This window comes from Colossoma macropomum, unplaced genomic scaffold (assembly GCF_904425465.1).
Source record: "Colossoma macropomum unplaced genomic scaffold, Colossoma_macropomum, whole genome shotgun sequence".
Lineage (NCBI taxonomy): Eukaryota > Metazoa > Chordata > Actinopteri > Characiformes > Serrasalmidae > Colossoma > Colossoma macropomum.
This window is the reverse complement of record NW_023494794.1, coordinates 4,675,316-4,697,904: the sequence shown is the minus strand read 5'-3', so window position 1 is coordinate 4,697,904 and position 22,589 is coordinate 4,675,316. Positions and strand designations below refer to the sequence as shown.

Below are 22,589 nucleotides of genomic sequence, written 5' to 3'. Positions count from 1 at the left end.
GCATTAACTTTAAAATTAGAAAAAAAAATCATAGCATGTGATTGGACACTCTTCTAATTGTAAAGACTTAATTAACACTTTAGACCTCAATTGACTGGTTAGGACTAGTTAGGCAAGTCAAAAATTGTCCAGAAAGGCAAAGCAAAACCTGTGTAAGAAGGTTTAGCTGACACAGGAATGGTGGTGCACCATTCTACTCCGCAGCATTGCTTGCACAAATTTTGTTCTGTATGGAAGAATCATCAGAAGAAAGCCTAACCTACAACCTCATCACAAAATCAATGTCTGGATAAACCAGAGGCATTTTGTAAATAAGTGCCATGGAGTGATAAAGTAAAAATTGAACTCTTTGGCTACAATAACTAAAGGTATGTTTGAAGAAAAAAAGCAGAAGCATTTGATGAACAGAACACCTTCCCAACTGTTAAGCATGAGGTGGTTCTAGTATGATTTGAGGTTGTGTGGCAGCAAGTGGCACCTGAAACATTGCATAGGAGGATGGAAGAATGAATTCCACTAAATATAAATTCTGGAGGCAAATGTGGCTCAGTCTGTCAAGAGACTGAAACTAAAGCAGCTGACTTCTACAAGAGGACAATGATCCAAAACACACTTCAAAATCTTCCATGAACTACTTTAAGAAATGCAAGCTGAAACTTTTGAAAAGGCCCTCACAGTACCCTGACTTAAATATGACTGGAATTCTGTGGGTAGAGTTTAAACATGCTGTGAATGCAAGACAACCCAAGAATATTGCAGAACTACACATGTGCTGCAAGGAAAAGTGGTTGAAAATTTCTAAAATAAGAATTGCAAGACTGGCTGTCAGTCTTATATTTAACAAAAGAAGTGTAGAGCCATCATACCCATCCCTCTTGTTTTCATGGAAATAGTTCTTCAAGCCCATAAACACATCTGTTACTGCCTAATGACTATTGGCTATGCTTCTGAGAAAGTTCTGAACAGCATGATGGGGAGGAATTTGCACATGGTTCCTTGCTCTCCCTGTCTGTAACCTGGTTATAGAAACTGAGTTGAGTTTCTCTAAGAAGATGGGCATCTGCTTATTAGCTAGATGATCTATCTAAACAGGATATTTAGTTCTTGTGTTAGAACATGTCCATCCAGTTCAGTAAAGACCTTCAGTGCTTCTGTTTGCGTTTATTGTGAGGTTGCAATTCCAGAACTTTATCTAGGATCATGTAGGTCAAACTTGACAGCATTTTTCTTTTTAAGTGACTTGGGTGGCACTTTATTTTGAGTGGTGCTTTTTAGATGAAATAAACACTCAACAGACTCTCAGAAAAAAAAACAACAAAAAAAAACTACAACAATCAAGCAGCAGTGAATATATTCAGTAGATTATCAAGAGACTTTTAATTAACTGCAGAAATAAAATGTGTTTATAGTCTGCTGAATTCAGCTGTTTTGACTTTGTTAGGAGTTTCCAAATTCATATCTGTAGGTGTTTAACCTGACTGTTTAACATATCAACAACACATCTACTTAATGTAAGTAATGTATCAACAGTACATCTTCAGGATATTTACCTTAATGTATTCAGATGCTTTACTACTGCTACTTCACTGATATGTTGTTGATGTGTTCCTGATACTCTGTTAATAGTTTATTAATCATCTACAAAGGTCCACTCCAAATAAAGTGTTACCATCACTTGTCACAGAGAAAGACTGTCTCATGGCAGCTTTAAAGAAATGTAGGTCCAGGTGACTAACAAACAAGCTAAAGGCCACATCTCCCTAGGATCATGAGGAAGAAACACTAAGAGGAACCAAGATTTAATAAGGAAAGCCGTCCCTTTAAACCTTAATGCCAATAGCTAAACTGTCTACATACTTACAATAACCTGGCTCAATTAAAGTGACTTTAATTAACCCCAAATAAAGATCAGCTGTTCCTGTAGAATTTTCCTGACACCTTCTTGGTTGCATCTTACTCCAAAAACCGTGGTTTACAAACATCTTACAAAGCATGAATGGGATCTCATTGATGAAAGGTATCAATCAGGAGAGGGATACAAAAGAATACAAAAGAAAAAGGCATTAGATAAACCATGGAACACAGTGAGGATGGGCATCAAGAAGTGGAGGAAATATGGCACAACAGTGGCATTACCAAGAGACAGACTTGCCAAAAGTTAAAAGAAGACAAGGGGAAACTGGTCAAGGAGGTTGCCAAATGGCCAGCGGCTACAATAAAAGATTGATTGATTAAAGGAGCTGCAGGAATTTCTCGCAAGTACTCGTTGCTCCCTACATGTGACAAAAAATCTCCCGTACTCATCATATGTCTGGGCTATGGGGTAGGGTGGCAAGACGGAAGACTTTTCTCACAAAATAACATCCAAGCCCAGCTAAATGTTGCACAAACATAAATCCAGTCCCCCAAAAACAATGTGGAAAAATGTTATGGTCTGATAAGACCAAAGTTGAACTTTTTGGTTATGAATCCAAAAGGTATGTTTGCGCAAAAATAAATCAGCAAATCACTAAACGAACACCATACACATGGTGAAGCATGGTGGTGGCAGTATCAAACACTGGGGCTGCTTTCTTCAGCTGCAACAGGGGCTTTATTCAAGCGAATCATGAATAGATCTTAATAGTAGTCAATTTTGTCACAAAACATTCAATCATCTGCTAGAAAGCTGCAGATGAAGAGGAATTTCATCTTTAGGGGTGTGCAAACTTATGTTTCTGATTGTTTTTCTCTTTAAGTTCAACATGGAAACATGTCTGACATGATTTATCTTGGTTTCTTTTTTGTTCATCACAAAAACCTTCCATTTTTTATAGGGGTGTGTAGACTTTCCAAGAATAAAATAGAAAGAATTAGACAGTTAAGCTGTACTAAACAAGACGTCATCAGGAGAGCACTCAAAATGCCAGAAAAAGGGGCACAGAAGAGGAGGGAAAGGAGAGAAAGGAGGAGGACTTCTAAAAAAAATAAAAGCACAAGAAAAGTGTAGAAAATGGGCCCTTACTTTCTACAGTACACACTAAAATTATTCATTTAGACCCAGTGTCCAAAAGCCTGTGGAAATAGACCTAATACCATGTAAATATATCTCATAAAATGAGAATCGGAATGTAACGGTTGTAGGAAGAACCCTTAAATTGATATAGAACTTTGATTATGCAAAAGTCCTTTAGGCTTTTAAAAGGTTCTTCACGATCACAAACCTTTTACAAACATTGTTTTTTAGGCTTTGCACAAAAAAAAAATCTTTTCTGGCACCTTTTCATTTTAAAAGTCTACACAATGTACAAAACACGCCATCCACACACTGTCAGCCGGTACAAACTGAGCAATATTGTGAGTGTGGTAAATTCTTCCTTAGATCTATGAGAAAGTTTATGGAACATCTGCGCCTCTTTATCTTTTATGAGCCATGCTGTGAATGTGTTATATGTCTCAGTTTATTTTGTCTCCTGTCACAGAATGTTATTGTTATTCATGTTAGAACTGTAAATAAAACATGACCAGCTACATTTCCCATGTCCAAGTGGGAGGCCAGTGAACAGGGACAGTGGAAAATGATGGGATATTTCAAAGCTAGTGTAGGGAGGATCCTGCCTACTTCTTGCTCATGCCATTATACAAAAAAACAAATGACTGCAAAACACAAGGGGTGCATATGAGAGAGTCCTCAATGAATGGGATTGCGTAGAGCTGATTAATCATAGACATAGTGCTACTCTTTGCTGTGTTTTCTTTGTTTCGGTTTATACTTGGTTTTCTTGGTTTTCTCAATCTGATAAATGGAGATACAGTTGTAAATCGCCAAGCTTTGGTACCTTTTTACGTCAACTTACACTGAAAATATAAACATAACTAGATAGCATTTAGCTAGGACAATTAAAGAGCTTGACCTAAACATTTCGTCGCTGTCCAATGAAAAATATGTATCTCCATTTTTTGCAATTTTTATTTTTCTGCATCATTTGAGCTCAGCAGCTGTCCTTTACAATGTGTGAAAAGTCCATGATGATTGGACCAATAGAAATGCTTCAGAACAGCTTAGAATAAACTCTCTTTCCATTAACTTACATTGAAAGTAAAGAACGTTTTTGCCCTGTCCTGTAAAGTTGCTATTTTGGAGATACTTCTTTGGACAGTGATGATATGTTCTACTTTTACATATAAATATCGCTACAATGTTTGTCATACTTGAAATGATGTTTGGTTAAATGTCTATATTGTAATAAATTGTTACATTTTGATTACTTACATCAAATACATTTTGGCTAATAGCATGGCAGCTACTGAGTGCTGATTTGCTGGCATGCAGATCAGCTCACTGGCTGTGTAAAATGGTTCACCTCCACTGATGTCACAAATACAAATAAACCACTGTTACATAGCCCTAAAGCTGTAGTTGAAAGCCTTTAAAATTGACAGCAGTTTTAAAATATTTCAGGCAAGGAAACCATTTACAGATTAAAATGTTGATCTGATCACCTCTAAAGAGATAACTGAGTGAGAGTCATCCCTAACTAGAAAGTCCGCAAATACATCACAACTCCCCTAACTATAGCTTTGCTCAATGCTGGCTTCACCCTTCCTTGAGGCAAGTTCCACTCTGACACTATCATTTGTTGTCTCCATGATCATGATGATTGAGTTCACCTGTGTTTGACTGTCAGTTTCACCTGTATTTACAGCTGATGACATTTCCAGAGCGTAATAAATTCTCAGACTTCAAATTGTGTGCTAACACTTGATAATTATGGGTTCAAGCAGCTGGCTAAGGATCTGAAAATGAAGCTAATTGATGTCTACAAAGCAGGGGATGGCTATAATAAGACATCAAAGTGCTTCCAACTTGCAATTTCCTTTGTCTGAAATGTCATTAGGAAATGACAGTTGAGGGGGAATGTGGAATTCAGGGCAAGATCTGGATAACCAAGAAAACTTTCAGATTAATTTGCTCATATTCTGGCCAGAAATACAAACTGAATGACGGCAAAGGACTGCAAGAGCGGTGGTGCACATTTGATGATAAGAACATCTTGCCAACTGTTTAGCATGGCAGTGGGTCTGTTATTCTTTAGGGCAGTGGGAAAGCCAGTGACACTGGAAATTTTGCACAGGTAGATTGAAGAATGGATTCCACTAATATCAGCTAATTCTGGGAGCAAATATGACACAGTCAGCCAAGAAACAAGCTGAAATGAGGCTGGCTCCTACAAAAGGACAATGATCCAAAACATACCTCAAAATCTACCATGAACTACTTCAAGAAATGCAAGCTGAAGCATTTGAAATGGCAATCACAGTCCCCTCACTTGAAAGTCACTGAAAACCTGCAATCTTAAACATGTTGTGCATGCAAGCCAGCCCAAGAATATTATGAGCTAGAAGCACTCTGCAAGGAAGAACTGTTGAAAACTCTTAAAACAAGAATAGAAAGAGTCCAACTGGCTACAAGATGTGTTTGCAAGTTGTGATATCTGTCAAAGGTGGTGTTAAGTACTGACTAAGAAGGGTGTCTGAACTTATGGACATGGCACAATTGCTTTTTGTTCATTTTTAAAGTTAGCCTTTCAAAAAATAACAGGAAAAATATTATTTATTTATTTATGTACTTAACAATTTGCTGCAGAGGTTGTGTTTACTCCTTTTCACTTTTTAAAAATCAACAAAATACTGAGTCAATGTTATTAGGTGGTGGATTATTCTCAGCACTGTAGTGATATCGATATGCTGGGTGGTTGTGTGTGTTGTGCTGGCACAAGTGGATTAGACACAGCAGGAGTGTTTAAACACTGTGTACACATCCTGTTCACTCTATTAGGCAATACTATCTTGCAAATGTAAAGCCAGAGACAATAGCTCATCTGTTGCCGCACAGTTAATGTTAGTCTTCCTCTAGTCCTTCATCAGCGGTCAGTTTATGGCCACATGACAGCCAATTACAAAACCTTCACACACACAGATCAGAAACTACTATCATTAACTACTAGCCTGTAAACTTACTTCAGATTGTGATGACTGTTCTAATGACTACTGTTACAACAAACCTGCATCACCATAAGGGTTTTTTAAGGAATTAAATATATGAAGAGTTTCATTCCAAAATGCTGTATATTCCTTTGCAACAATTTTGGATTGTTACAGTCGGGACAAAGGGGTGTGAGCAAATAAACCAATCCAGACTATTGATGAATGTAAACATAACTAGCTAGCATTTTGTCAGAACAATGACCTAACTATATGTTCTACTTTTAAAAATATCACAACAATAATTGTTGTATTTAAATTGATGTTTGGTTAAATATCTGTATTGTAATAAATTTTTATGTTTTGATTTCTTACATCAAATAGATTTTGGATAATAGCATGGTAGCTACTGAGTGCTGATTAGCAAAGGGTGGGCTAAAAAAATATTCAGAGTAACAGATGGACCTCCCATTGGATCTGCCATTTATAACAATTTGGGATATAAAAAGTTTTTGAAAAGAATAACAACTAACATGTCAATGGAATCACATTTTTATTTTTCTGATTAAGAAGGTAATAATCAAAATATAGATTTGATATTTCTTGTATATATAAAGCCCACTCCTAACAATGTATACCATAAAAAAGAAAAGTCATAACAGTGGTCCATAAAGCACTTTGGAGTGAAACCCTTTATATATTTATTTGCTTTTGTAAGCCTATACAAAATATGCTTGCAGTTCTGATGTAAATAGCTAGTAACCCTCTAAGTATCTTTATTTTGCACAATAATGAATGGTGCTACTGTATTTTGTCATTTTGAATTTTGCTATTGGCTTAGATTTCTGTTTACATAGCAAAACAAACAAACAAACAAATAAATAAATAATAAAAGTCAGGGTCCATCCATGTAGCACTTTCAGTCAGAGTCACGCTGTTTTAATGAAAATGTATCATCACGATATCCAGCAGCTTTATCGAACATCGCATATCCATCTTTTGCAGCCCCAGTCCTGACCATTGAGGAACAGGTTAAACAGGGCTAACACATTACTCAGAGAAGCAGACGGACTACAGTTTGTATGTGAAGAACTACAGAGAGTAAGCGGTGCTTTTAAAATGGACAATGAGTAAAAATACAAGGCAGATGTACCTTATAATGACCTGTGAGTGTTCATCTTCCCCCAGTTTCCACAGTAGTTCTGCAGCCTATTGCACTTTGCCAAACTCTGCCCTACTCTTGAAAGGAGGGAAAGAAGCTACCATTACAAAAGCTTTCAAACTAATTACTAATACATGAAGGAGGGAAAGGGCAGACTATCATGGTGAGAGGGCAATAGAAAGAGAGAGAGAGAGAGAGAGAGAGAGAGAGGCAGACAGACAGAAAAAACAGTGGCCTATGATCAAGAGACTGAGTCTGCAGACTCCACAAGGCCCCATCCGATCTAACGCAGACAGCAGCAACTGTACGACCGAAATAATGTGTTGAATTCATAGATAAAAAGTTGTGCTGGGCCTCGGAGGCTCTTAAATCTCTCTGTCCTCTCTCTCTCTCTCTCTCTCTCTCTCTCTCTCTCTCTCTCTCTCTCTCTTCTTTTTTTAAAAGAGTGCCTTTCCTAAAAGGCAGAGCCAAAGAACTTGGACATGGAGAAGTCTGGAGTTAATTGCTGTTTGAAAGTAATTGAAACTCAGAGGCTACTGAGAGCAGTTAATGATTCTTGCTCTTCATTCTTTTTTGGGGGTTTGGTTTCATAATACACAACCTAACAGTAGCTTAATTAAAAAAGAGTGCCACTAAGAAAGTGAGAAAGAGCCTTTTTCGTTCCTTCTGTCTTCCACAATTTGGCGTAGGTGTCAGCAGAACACTTTTAAGCCACTTTTGGCCAATAAGCCTGCTTTAAAAGTACTGTTGCACTCTGTTACTTTGTCAGACTGGTTAGTTACTTTCCTCTGTGCTATCCCTCCACCCCTACCCACAGACAGACTCACAGAGAGAGGCGCATTCACACAGACACAGTCTTTCAACTCCATCTATTAAAAGTATGTGATAGAGCCCATATCCTATATTTTCTGGTGTTTTATTTCTATCCTCTGTGGTCCACTAATAATGTCGGTGTGAGTTAACCACTGACATGTAATTGAAAATACATTTTTATTTCTCTAATGACGTTTTCTAAATAAGGTATTAATCATAATAGAGCTTTGATTTCTTATATATGTAAAATCCACTCCCAACAGTTTCACAACACCTTTTTCCAACTTCTCTTTATCCCTTCAACACATACATATACATATGTGTGTGTGTGTGTGTGTGTGTGTGTGTGTGTGTATGTACGTATATATGTATGTGGAAAGAGTTGTGTTTTTGTTGGTAAAAACACATCAGCATCATTAAGTACTTTGCAGGTAAATATGAATACAGTAACAAGAGTAACAAGAATTTGCTCATTTGAAAAAAAAGCAGTTGATATCCTGGGAGGTAGTTCAAAGAAAACGTTTGGTTCCAGATTTCTCCTAGACGATCCCAGCCATTGCTTGGATTTGGATTATTACCAGCACACTTGATTTAACATAATGAAGGATTAATTAATCAAGCCAGGTATTGGATAGGAGAGGTTTGGTAGTGGTTAAACAATCACATTATCATGTGTAAAACCAGTACTTTTTATATGAATATTATTAACATTCTGAGCAGATAAATGGTAAAACTTCCCAGACAAATAGTTTGTTAATTCAAATTTTCTAAGGTACTTATACAGCACCGTATATATATATATATATATATATATATATGTGTGTGTATACTTCAAAAGGCCTAGTTGTAGAACAGCGAAAGAATGAAAAGAAATGAGACAGAGAAGTTTAGTTCTGCTCCTGGAATGACAAGGACACTGTCTGTGAGAACATTCACACATCTTCATGAGTATTAGAGTGTGTGTATGTGTGTGTGTGTGTGTGTGTAGTTGGGTGTATTATTACTGTAATGTTCTGCAGTTAGCCACTGAAGTCGATACAGCAGAAGATGCTGCCGAAGGAAGACCAATATTTGTTTGTCGGGAAATGGATACACAGACTAAACTGATCCTGTGTGTGTGTGTGTGTGTGTGTGTGTGTGTGTGTGTGTGCATGTGTGTCTCTGTGTTTGTGTGTCTGTGCGTGAAAACTTCATTCCATCTGACCAGACTCAATATTTTCGGCTGACCCACTCAGGAAGCTGATATTGTTTGTTTTATGTCTAAAGCTGAAGGGAATAAATAACCAGGAGTGCAGGTAATAGCACCAACAAATCATCCTCATCCACCGGTTATGGACAACTTCAGCTGCCAAGAAATTCAATCATCATCTATCTCAAAAGATGACCAAACTCCCTCTAAAACAGGAGCTTCGAATTTGTTTCTGCAGTGGAAATGGTGGAAAAAACCCATTTCAAAGCCAGTCTGAGAGTTTATTTTTAAGAATTGGAGTGAAAGAAATAACAATTCATATGATTTCTAAATATTATGGACAGTCTTGGACAAAATTGACTTCAAAAACACTGGTAATATTGTTTTAAGCTATGCAATATATGTTTGTCTAATTTTGCAGATAACAGTAAGCTGTGGATGCAAAATTCTGAGCTGATTGATTAAATTCTGAGCTGATTGATTCTGAGCTGATTGATATAATTATGCAACTACATGTTACTTTCATAATTACAACTACATAATGTAAAACAGTTTGTGCTGAATGACGATATAAAGACTGAAGAAAAGAAGAAACTTGTAGACAGTGTATTGTATCACCACTTTACAAGATATGTCCACATGGCCACTTCTAGGCTTAGTAGGCTTAGCCCTTAAAGGGTTAAGGGATTAAATGAATTTCTGCAGCATCCACTCATCAAACGTCCACGGGTCAGTGCCTGTGGTGTCTGGGTTGCCTAATGTGGTTCTTCTTCTTCACCTCGAGAAATCAAAAGCACTGCATGGCATCTGTCCTTCATATGGGCTCCTAGAATGTTGTTGAAGGAAAACCACAATGAAAAGCAGATGGGCGAACTTTCCTTTGAAAATGCCTTTGTGTATTTGTGTGTGTGTGGGAAAGACCTGACCTGAATCCTCTGCCACCAGACCTCTGCTGCTTTTTATGTTTGTCTTCTTCCTTATAGTGTTTTGTTTACCACCCCCTCACACACACACACACACACACACACACACACACACACACACCTACACATACAGACCCAAATATAGTGTATGTGCATGTTAGTTTTTGTACATTTTCACGACAACAATCTCTGACTTTGTAGGAAAACCAGAGAAACCAGGTCTAACTTATAACACCAGGACCAATATAACACTCTTTATTTTGTAGAAGTGCTTTCTACAGAAGCTACATACTTCAAATTAAAAAAGACAACACTGTTTATTTTAGCTACTGAGGTTAAGGTTAGGATTAGGTTAAGATCACATATAAGCCTGACACCGTTATTATGTAATCGCCTGATCGCAATTATTTTCCACGGTAGCTTTAACAATCATAAGTTTATATTGCATCACACAGAATGTGAATTAGGTGTGTTTTCATCCTTGCACTAAATGTAAAAAAAGAAAGCAGTAAATACACTTAATGAGACACGTGAGCCTTACAAAAACAACAAAAATCACTTCTAAACTTGTGCTATATGTTTGATTATTTGATGTTTGTGAATATCACCTTTAGAGGGCAGCAATAAGTAACGTTTGTTTATTTGATGTTTGTTAAAAACACCTTCAGAGACCAGCAGTAAGTAATGTTTATTTGATGCTTTGTTAATAACACCTTTAGAGGGTAGCATTCAGTGATGTTTGTTTATTTGGTGTTTGTTAATAACACCTTTAGAGGGTAGCATTCAGTGATGTTTGTTTATTTGGTGTTTGTTAATAACAACGCTAGAGGGCAGCAGCGAGTATTATTTGTTTATTTGATGTTTGTTAAAAACACGGTAAGTGACGTTTGTTTATTTCATTTGTTTATAACAACTTTAGAAGGCAGGAGTGAGTAATGCTTGTTTATTTGATGTTTGTTAATAACACCTTTAGAGGGCAGCAGTGAGTAATGTTTGTTTATGTGATATTTGTTAATATCACCTTTAGAAGGCAGCAATGAATAATGTTGGTGGTTTAGTGTTTGTGTACATATACACACAGGATGCAATGTCCTGTCATTGTATGAAAACAAGTGTGTGTGTGTGTGTGTGTGTGTGTGTGTGTGTGTGTGTGTGTGTGCTGTGCTCATATCTGGGTCTAGGATGTAGTTTGTTTGGTTTGGAAACTGGAGAGAACTGAACGTTAGACCCCCAACTGCAAGCCATCCGGAGATCAGAGAGCAAAAGTAAAAACCGGCCATGAGAGAGAGAAAGAGAGTTTCCTGTTCAGACATTCCGCTCTCGGCCCCAGAGCTGTCATTCCGTTCAAATCAATAGCGGCCCACTGCCAGATGATATTCCTCCTTTTAAAGCCAATATTATGTTATTCGCTTCCTCTCCTGTCGAACACATGACATTTAATGCTCTGTCATTCCCCTCTCACTCTCTTTCTCTCTCTCTCTCTCTCTCTCTTTCTCTCTCTCCTTCAAAACCCCCCTTTCAGAGTAATGCTAAATCACACCACCAACTTCCACCACCGGTGGAATTCCAGAAGCTGTCAGAAGAATTCCTGGAGAGTGATCCGCACCATTCGCCTTTGACAGATGTTTCAAGCCTTTCTGGCCTGTGAGGAGGTGTCGGCTCAATGCCATTCACTCGTGCTTGTGAAGGGAAGATCAATGAGGAGGAATTGGGGCGTATGTTTACGAGCATATTGGCTAATGTAATTGGGAGCAGCTCTGGCTGTCAGCAGGGCTGTGAGGAAAACAGATGAATAATGCCTATGATCCAGACACTTATTTAAAGTTGTTCTAAAACTGACATGCTTCCCGCAGCCTTTGCTTTGAGCCTTTGAGGCTTCTTGCTAGCATGGCATCAGTGATTCTGTCAGCCAGTGCAACCATGTTAACCAATCTGAAACAACGGCTCTGTAAGTGATAAAGATTCTACAGCCTCATCCACACCTATCTGAATGTTTCTGACCAAATTTTCCCAGTCCGTTTTCAAAAAAACAACTCCGTCCACACCAAGAGTCTTTTCGGATATCTCTCCATCCAATGAGAGCACTGGAATAAACATTCGCGAGCATGTTAGCCCAGGAGTAATTGATATGCTCTAAAGTTTGCTGCCAAACGACTTGAAAAGAACATGAGGAGTATGTGTATTGCATTACATATAGGGTGAAGAGGCATGATAGTGTTTCAAATGCAGCAAAATAGAATTAAGAAAATGAAGAAAGTTGAACAGAATGTAAATCACAACCATGTTAACTGCATGAACCTGACAAGCCCAGTAAGGCCCACTCCAAAAAAAGAAAGCCACTCGTGCCGAATATCATTGCTAGAATCATTGTACACATTTAACCATGTAGAACTGAGGCTTTCTGTGTGCTACAGTGTTGTCTATCCTCACTTATAATATGCATGAGGCTTCCTTTACTGCTGGATATTTCTTTCTGAACGAGCTTGTGAGCTCCTGCCAGAATTCAGGGGCGAGATTGATTCACAGAAGTGTTTCAAGAAAGAAAGTCTTCCTAAATGTGTCTTTTTGCCATGGTGACCTGTGACTATTAGAGCTAGGCCTTCAATTAGACCCGATAATGTCAGAACTCAGCCAAAACATGAGGAAAAACCCACCTCAATGATAGCGCTAGCATGCCTATATGATTCTAGTATTTTGTTAGCGCTAAGCTAATAGCAATTCGCATGAGCACTTTCTGATGAGGCTGAAGTTAGCTTCGTATTCAGATTTTCCATTCCATCTTAAACAGTGGCACATTTAGGCACCAGAATGTAAGGGCTGCAACATTTATGGTGGGTATCTGTTCACGCTTTGTCCTGGTCTTTCTCTGTTTTTGCTTTTTTCTTGGTTTCCCAGTGTTGTGTGTTTTTGTTTATCTGCCATGTGCCTTTGTTTTCTTGTAACATGTGCTTTTGTTGTCATGTTGGCCCCTTCCCTTTCCTGCCCTGTCTTCACCTGTTCTTTGTCTCCAAGCTCCCGCCCTCTCTTTGGTCTCAGGTGTTTCTCGTTTTCTGTTAGTATTTATACCCCTGTGTTTGCTCATTCCCTTTGTCTTGCATTGTCTATATACCCTGTTGCTGTTTGTGGTTTAGTTCTGGTTTAGTTTGTTTTGTCTCGTTATGGCTTTATCTGTTCCACTAACCTCAGCCACTGTGTTTTTGGACTTTCAACTCTCATTTAAATAAAAGCAACTCGCACTTGCATCCTGCCTCAACACCTCCTACATTACAGATGCTTTTTCTAAAAAAATTGGTCATGTCTCTTAGAAATCAAAACATAATTGAGATCTCTTTTAACTGTATTTACCTAGATACCATGAAAAACAATTTCTGAACAGCCAATTTTCCAGTGACCATTTGAAGAATTTAACCCCTTTGTTTTTATCTTATACTTGACAATCAAAGAATAATAGTACTGTAATACTAGCAGAGCTTAAATACAAGCATGATTCCTTTGAATAAAAATTAACTACAAATTATGAACATGAAATTTCTGGTTCCCAGAATTCATTAGGCCTTCTTTGAAGGCCTACAAGGCCCTGAGATAAATTAATATTTGTCAAGCTTAAGAATTTTTATTATTCAGTGACCTAAAAAAAGTAAAAAAAAAATATAAACACAGGTTCTAGGAAATCAGAACCTCAATCAGAACTTTATAGAGTACCACTAATGATCTAAGATCAACAATATACAGTGTACATGTATGCATACTTAGGAATTCTGGATACGTCAACATATCGTCGCTGTCCAACCAAAAACAAGTATCTCCAAAATGGCAACTTTGCAGAAGAGGATAAAACATTATTTACATTTAACAAAAGTTAATGGAAAAAAAAAATATTCCAAGCAATTTTGATGTATTTCTATTGATCCATTCATCATAAATTGATCAATTACACAGTATAAAGGTCAGCCGCTGTGCTCAAATGATGTCAAAAAGTGAACATCAGCATTTTTTTCTGGACAGTCACGATGTGCAATTAGAATATGTAGATAATCACAAAATGAAATGTATGGGCACGAACAGCATGTAGACAATGTTACTGTCATTTGACTTGAGACAGAATGTGATAGCACTTCATCACTGAAGGGTAGCATACATAAGGCTGCCTGACTCCTATGTAAGCATTCAGTACAACTGACAAAAACCTTGATAAACATTTATTAAAGCTTATTCCAGCAAGCATCAGTTGTCAATTTCAATGTCAGTGTCATGAAAGACTTATGTAGGTGTTGTGCAGTCTTATAAATGCTGTACTTCAATAAGGAGTTGCTCAGAATATAATATTTATATTTGTTTGTATCATGAGAACGGTAAGTAATTCACATATAATTTAAATATCTATTTCTATTTATATATATATATATATATATATATATATATATATATATATATATATATTAGATTTTTGTATAGGACACTACTGAACAATTTTTGTATATAGACTTTGTGAAGTCATTGTGTGTTTTCATTGTTTTTGTGATGTCAAAATAAAAAACAACATATTTAAATATTTAGTCCGTAGCAGTTTAGCCCCACCCATTCACACTGAAGTCATAAGGAGTATTTCAACCTGTGCCGCTTTTCCAGTGAAGCACAACACAAGGCAGCCAATTAGGACTTACATAGATAACACATATATAAGTTATGAAGGCAGTAAGTAAACAGCCTGTGAAATGGTCATGGTCAATAGTCATGTTAACATGACTTAGGATGTTTTTTGTTATATGGACAGTTCTGTGGAATTAGTTCAAGACTGCAGTCCCACAGGAAAAAAAACACTAAAGCTATTTAAATAAACCAATTAAGTATTCAGACTTCAGATATTTACAAGGGTTATGTCATAATCTACTGAATCCCAAGGCATTCATTGAGAATGTAATAAGCTAAAAATATACAAAAATCATAATTTATATTTATATATTTATATTATATATATATATATATATATATATTTATATATATATATATATATATATATATTTAACTTTTCAATAAATGAAAAAAAAAACAACTTGTTTTTAATGCCATTACTGAAACACAAAGAGGCAGAGCTTAATTTTAGCCATGCCCCTCCATTTTAGAGCAGGAAGTGAGACTCCATCCCCTCATGGCCACATGATGAGTAGTTAGATCTCATTGTTTTGACGTAAATGTATTCAAATGTCTGAAAATCAGTGTGTAACATTAAGAACTGTCACTACTGAAACACATATGTTCTGCAAGTAAGTGTTTAAATGAAAAATATTATGATTTTATGTGTGTACAACTGTTCAAAGCTGTGTTTACTAGCCACGTACTGGCTAGCATTTTAGAGTTCTGCTCAAAATTAGCTAAAATTGTCACTACTCAAACAGTCACTACCGAAACATTTGTTACAGCATTAACATGATCAATTTATTAGTGGCATAACGGAATGTAAAATAATTTGTTTTAATAAATTAAACATAATTAAAGTATAGGGTCACTCAAAGCAAAATGATTTTAGTCTAAAGTCCAAATTAGTTAAAAGTTTAGAACATGTTTTGACCTCTGACTTTGAAACAGTTTGTTAGAATGAGCCATATAACACCAAATTAATGACTTTAAGGGAATGCAAGAACCAACTTTGGCAAACTGGAGAGACGAAAACCTATGATGGTAAAAGTATATGCTGGCTTTTTTCATGCATGAGCAGATTTGACAGGAGAACAGAGAGTTCAAGTGGATTTGACACTTGCTATTGTAGCCCACAGTCTCAGAAGTATGCAATCAGCAATGGCGTTATTTTTCCACTTTCCCACCGGACAGATGCAATTGTGATCACCATACATTTTCTGCTTTCAGCACTTTACCAGCTCGGTCAGGGTAAAAAAAAAAACGAGGCCCTTTTGTTGAACGATGATGGTTACATGAACAAGAGCACAATCATTCTGAAGAGTTTGTAATGATGTGGTAAGTTGAAAAGACATTAGCTTTTGTGGGCAGCTGTTTTGCATTGTATACTGCATGCCAAGTGACTGCTTACACAATGAGCCTTTTACAATATGGTTTGACGGGTAGACATGCACTGTCATCTCCAGCGTAAAAGCTTTTTTTACACCTTTTTACTGCGATTTAAAGAAAGTAGATGTTCTCTTTTTTATGGTAAGCATGCATCGAGAGATGCTATTCATCTCTATGCCTTTTCTTCATTGATGGAGCAGTTTTTGGAGAAAAGATGTGTCATCTCAAAGAACTCAATCTGCATTTGTTTCATGGGTGCTTTAACAATACTTGGAATTGCTTTGATCGGAACAGATGGACATGGCATTCTTGACATGGAGGCATGTTGCTCTAAGCTTTGTACATTTTCAGTCAAGTTGATTAAGCTGTTTGCAGACATTGTGAAATTGGTTGGGCAGTTATGAGGCTAGCAAGTCCAGACAGTATAATTTATAAATTAGCTTCACAGGCTGAGTCACTTTAAGCCTTTGTTCTCGAAGAGGGGTCTGTGACGTGTCGCCAAGGGGTTCTGAGATTTTACAGGGTCTCTAGGCATCCTCATTATGTAATACTTTTTAAGATTTTTTAATGTTACTTTAAATGTAAATCCAATTCAGATTTCCAGTGACTATAAACCACATTAAAATCACTCTTCAAAGTAACTCCCATATTGATGTGTATGCTTGTGTATGCTAGCTCAACAGCAGGTAACATTAATTTAATGTTCCTGCATCACAGGAGTGACCCCATATTATTCAAGGTGTGTGATGTCAAATGATTTCTAAAAAGTATAAAATAAAATGATGTCTGTCACCTCAAATCTAAGACCATATATGTTCAAACTGAGAAAAGCTAATACATATTAGGGCAGTAGCCTTCTTCAGGCACCCTATAGGACAATGGAAATTAATATTTTTCATTGATATAACCAAATAAAATATATGGTATCACTTCATTTGGATAGTCCACTATAGTCCCCTATAGATTTTCTACAGATGTTCAAATTGTTAACAAACTATCTGTTGAAACTCAGTTGATTTTAAACAGTGGTGGGGTTAGGGTTAGGATCTAGACCAGGTTTAGGGCTAGGACCAGGGTGAGGGTTGAGGTTAAAGTTAGGGTTAGGATTAGAGCCAGGTTTAGAGTTGAAAAAAATATGGTCAATGTAGTAGATATTTAGTTCAAAGTAACATGAAAGTAAATTAAGTATCTATGAAGCATCTAAAGTGGACTATCCAAATAAAGCGTTATCATATTTGGTCTCACTTTATCTCCATAACTCTGTTATCATACTAACTAGGATTCAGTGAGGGGAAGACATCAAGAACTCTTGACTGATATTCAGTTACAAACTTTGGACAGATATTGTGGGATCTGTGCATTTTTTCCACAGAGCAAGGGGTCCGTGGCTGCAAAAGTCCCATGAAGCACATATTTGCTGATTTGAACCCAGACCCAATAAAACTATTGGTTCCCATTATCCCATATTGTATTGTCATCCACAACACAACCTCACTGATAGCTTTAGTGCTAACAAATTTACTACCCTTGTGCAACCTCTCACAGTCCAGTGGAGCAATTATTAAAGCTTTCAAAAAACACTTTTTCACGGAATTGTCAGCTTCCTTTTGTATGTATTTTATGTTTCTTCACAATAACTGTAGATTGAAAGTGACAGTATCACTGGAACTACTTGCACTTGCTACGGTACATCTCTTGTAAAGATTTCCAGGAAGATAGCAGGAAGCTGTAGCTTGGCCCAGCAATCCCAAAAAAGGAAGACAGAGAACACAATGTTGTCAGCTAGTTTTCCTCTCATTCAAATTGGGTCACATCTGTGCTGTTCCAAACTGAGGCAACAGAATGTAAACTGGCTCTCTCTTCAGCCATCTAAGGGACGCAAAAGACCCCCCAGACACTTTCACGTAACGACACATCTGTTCCAACTGTCTGACAGAGGCAGGTTCAAGCATGACATGCAAGAGTTGAGGAACTTGGGCTAAGTGTTTGCCAACCTAATGTCATACTATTAGCAGCAGTGTGCTAAATGATGTTAATTGAAAATTTTACATGGCATGTCAGGTAATAGGCCACTTAAATGGTAAAATAAATACTGCGTGCTTGTATGTCACATCATCTCTTAGCAGATTAACTTTACCTTGCTGTTAGCAGATCCCATGAACAGGATTGCGCTAACGAGTAAAAACAATGACCGGTGTTGGGAGCAGGATGGGAAAAGACCAAATCACTCCTTATCACGTAAAGTATCTTTGCATGTATCATGCAAACAAAGATTCTTGAAGCTGGAGTATAAACAGACTGCTAGCATTAGCTAAAGTAGCTTATGTATTTAGCCAACAAGAGGAAATCATGGCCTGCTTCAAAACTAGTTTTGGAGAAATGCAATATAAAGTTGATAGAGCCTGTTAGTTTTATGAGTTATTATTATTCTTATTTTTCCGGGACATCTGAAGCCTCAAATGAGTGCACTGTGATGTTTAATTCAGTAATACAAGGAAATCACTGCAAAAGCAGCTAAAGGCTCAGTGACACATGGAAACAAAGGCACTAACTCTTCCCAAGGACTTGACATGGTGTCACTGGAATACCAGCATTCAATATCATAGATGTCAAATTTAAACAGTCCACATCAATCTTCAAAAGTTACGATGATCTTGATGATATGCTTGATGCAATCTTAGGTATGATTATATTGGTGATGCTCAAATTTGGGCCTTAGGCACATCTTTGGCGTTAGCTGCATGATTTTATTAGTAATTTATGAGCTTGTAGCTCTGTGATCAGTAGAAAATGGGTTGGTTTTCCAGGCAGAGATTAAGCCTAGTCTTGGACTACATAGCATTCTGAATGAAAAAAAGAAAAATCTAATCTAGGACTTGACTTAATTCCTATCTGGGAACCAACCCTATATGGCCTCATGGCTGGGGTTTAGGCTGTTTCTCTCTAATTCATATATAGCATTTGCATGAAAAGCAAATGTAGCATGTTGTAAAAAGAAAGAACTAATAGACCATTCTCACATTTTTGTGCTTGTTAATGTGGAAGAGTAAATAGTAGCATTGAATAGCTTCTGTTCACACTGTAAACAATGGCCGATACTGCGCGAAGTCATTGTTGCGTTCGTAAATGCACCAATAATTCAACTAAACAGCCTTACCTGGGTTTCCAGTCGATCAAGTTTGAAAAAATATTCAACTTCAGCTGAAAAGTCTCATCATATGTCACTTTTAACTAGGTAACTGACCAAAAAAGGAGGGTAAAACTGAAATGGAGAGCGATGTGGGCTGTACAGTAGGACAGGTTTATGTACATTTGTGGTGAAAATACTTTTTTTTGTGTAAAAACCCAGAGAAATAGACTCCTCACCACTGTAGCTTGGTAAGTATTTTACAGTAATGTAAAAATATGACGCTGTGTCTCTGTGCTGGTTGTGCTGTTCAGGGCACTTGCTAATGTTGCTAATGTTAACATGGGCTGAGTAGGAAGAATTAAACATGGTGGACTTTTTCTTCCTCCAATATGAAGCGCAATGAGTACAAATCTGTTTAAAGTGTTAATGCTTAATGTGTGAAGTGGTGTTGAACATAAAGATCTGCTCCATTCCTTGTCTGTTTTGCAAAACTCATCTCTGGCAAATCAAGGTTCAGACGCAGATTTTTTGCGGACTACGTTCCGCCGTCTTAATGCGCCTGCTTTGACACGGAGATGCGGTTTTAAACGTGGGATGCATGTCAAGACGTCTGCCGCAGCGTAGTCCATTTACCGGGCTTGCCCCTGAGTTCCGCACAGTGGTAAAGAGAGTCAACAGCTGCAGACATGCAGGGTCATATAGAGTTCAAATGTTGTTAAGTTTTGCGTGACATGCTTCGGCCAAGTCAAACTAGCCTTTCCATCCATGTTGGAGGAGCTACCAGACATGCCAGCTGCTCTCCTATGAACTGCACAGAGGCCAAAAGAAGATTTTTGAGGGAGGCAAAAAGGGCGACCCTCCATTGTCGCTCTGCTAAATGGTGCGGCGGAAGTTCGATAATGCTGCAATTTACAGCTGGATATAAGAACACAGCGACTGAGAAAAAGGTTTATTAGCATCATGAAGGTGTAAAAAGATTGTAAGTCTTATTTGTCATCCGGCGCAAAGTACAGCCTTTAAGCAGGAACTTATAGCCACAGCCCTGACTGTTTAGTCTTTAAAAGTAGCCAGATAGTATGACTTAATGTCTTATTGCTTAGTGAAGTCTAAATTCTTTTCTTTTCGTCTTAACAGCTCATGCTAATGGAATACTTCACCTAGCAGTGCCAGAGTGGCTAACAGTCATTGAAAACTAGTAGCAATCAGCAACCAGTTAACATGATCTGATCTGCATACTGCTAAGCAGAGCCCACTACCTAGCATTTATTATAAGTAACACTAGCATTTTGGAGGTTAGTTTTGCTTTAAAAGTCAATGAAAACCAAAATTCAAGCTTCAAAGATAGCTGCAACTTCTGTTTCCTCCTTAATATCTGTAGTTTCTACCATACTATGAGATGAAATGCAAAGACAAAGGTGACTTTTGCCTAAGTCTCCTGCTGCTTGGCTATTTCTCCTCAGGAAAAGATCTCGGTACTCTCACACATGTCTTCTCTTGAGTTTAAACACAGAACTCAAAACAGTCACACATTGTGCTCAGATTTGCCGAGATACTTAGAATGGGCCTTATTCACCAACCGTTCTTAAGAAGAAATGTTTTCTTCAAACCCACTTAGTAGTTTTCACAGAGATTCTGATATGCACCAGTGTTTTCTTATTTGGGATTTGTTCTTAGGTAAGAACTGAATCTACACACACTCAAGAGCACAAAAGTGTGAACAGTTCTGTGGTTTAAGAACATGTCATGAACCTGACGTAAACTTTTTCTTAGCACTTTTCGTAAGAACAAATTTATGAAAAACCTTAGGAAGATATTGGTGAATGAGGCTCATTCATCTTTTTCTGCAACCAAACTTTTATCGGTCCTTTATTTCTTCTGTGTCTCAAATCTCCCCTTTGTCTAATGCTATTTCTCTTAAGGAATCTTAGGAGAATGACCATTAACTCTCCCGAGACCTCAAAGAGCAATAAAATGTTCCTCTAGTCTTTTATAGACCTCAATATCCCATACAGTAGCAGAAACTACATACATAACAATAACTTAAAAACGTATTGGCATTTTGGCAAATTAGATGAGTGGGTGATAATTTAGGCATGCACTTTGCATAATGCTAATCAGGTGGCTATGAGAGTCCATTACTTATCAGCTACATTAGCCTTATAACCCCAATGTGAAACTACAGAAGCAAACTTTGGACACTTAACGTGTCTTGACTGTTGGACAATATTTGGGGTAAATGGAAAACAGTGTATATTTTTTCCTTTAAAGATAGAATCTCTTACCTAAGTGTAGCGTGATGTTGACAGAGTTAGGATACTGTACTCTGTAGAACATGGACTGGCTTTGCCACCAGGTTGGTTCCTCGTCGGTGTGGAAGTCCGTCAGATAGGTGGCGTTGTGGTTCCTTCCAGGGTCCGAAGCATCGCAATGGTGACATAAACGTGTGGAACCAGTTTGCATGCAGTAGTCCTCAGGTGGTGTGCCGCACACATTTGAAACTATTACAGTACGATTGAAAGCTGCGTTCTCAAATTTGGGCATGCAGCGGCTTGGGTGTTCCTTCTTCGTCGTAACAGGAGTCCATTCCCGCAAGAACGCAGGAATTTGAGAGAAAGAGAAGGAAAAGGAGGGAGATGGGTATGGAAAGTGGAGTAGAATGCATGTTTTTTTCAGAAAAGTGGCTAAGCTAATTTAAAAATAACAGAGAAAAGTCAATGAAAGGTGCGTCCATACAGAAGTTCTAACTTAAATTTATGGAAATAAATGACAGACTACATACAGCATACTCGTCAGTATAGAGACACATTTACATCCATGCACACGCTAGCTTCACAATTCAGCTACAGTGCTACATTCGATGAGAAGAGCACTAAGATTCTTTTGCAGTGACATGCATCAGACAGAAATAAGCAGTTCCATGCACTTCACAAACTAAACTCACTCACACGTTTGCAAAAAGAATGGGAAAAAAGTGCATAATGTCCTAAATGCTTCTTTGTGTCTTCATATGGAGCGCTTCCTCCTCATCCCTGCTTTTCCTGCAGACTACTAACATGTGTTTCCCTCTAAGCAGTGGTCTGAGACAAATACACACACACAAGGGCCAGGCCAGACTAAGGGAGAGGCGGGTAATAGGGGGGAGTAGGCTGAAAGGGGAGGTCCAAGATAAGGATAAAAGGAGAGATGGAGGTATGGAGATAATTAAAGAGGTGAAGGGGTCACAGTAACAGGCACCCCCTTTTGAGAAGGACTACTGCAGTTCTATTGTAGCTGAAGCATACTCTCGCTGGCTGGCACAAACCTCATATCTGTAAAATAGTAACTGTACAGGAGTAGCTGAATGGAGGTTAATGTAACAAGACTTTTAGTCTAAGAATTTAGTTT

General features: G+C 37.7%; 1 protein-coding gene across 1 annotated transcript in view; it reads right to left on the bottom strand.

The window, feature by feature from the left end:
- Positions 1-22,301, bottom strand: part of lamc3 (laminin, gamma 3) — a 193,949-nt gene extending 171,648 nt beyond the window's left edge. Inside the window, 2 exon segments of the mRNA XM_036579937.1 lie at positions 21,488-21,758; positions 21,760-22,301. Coding sequence (XP_036435830.1) covers positions 21,488-21,758; positions 21,760-21,867 — 379 coding nt within the window. The 5' untranslated portion in view covers positions 21,868-22,301.
- Between the last annotated feature and the right edge of the window lie 288 nt (positions 22,302-22,589).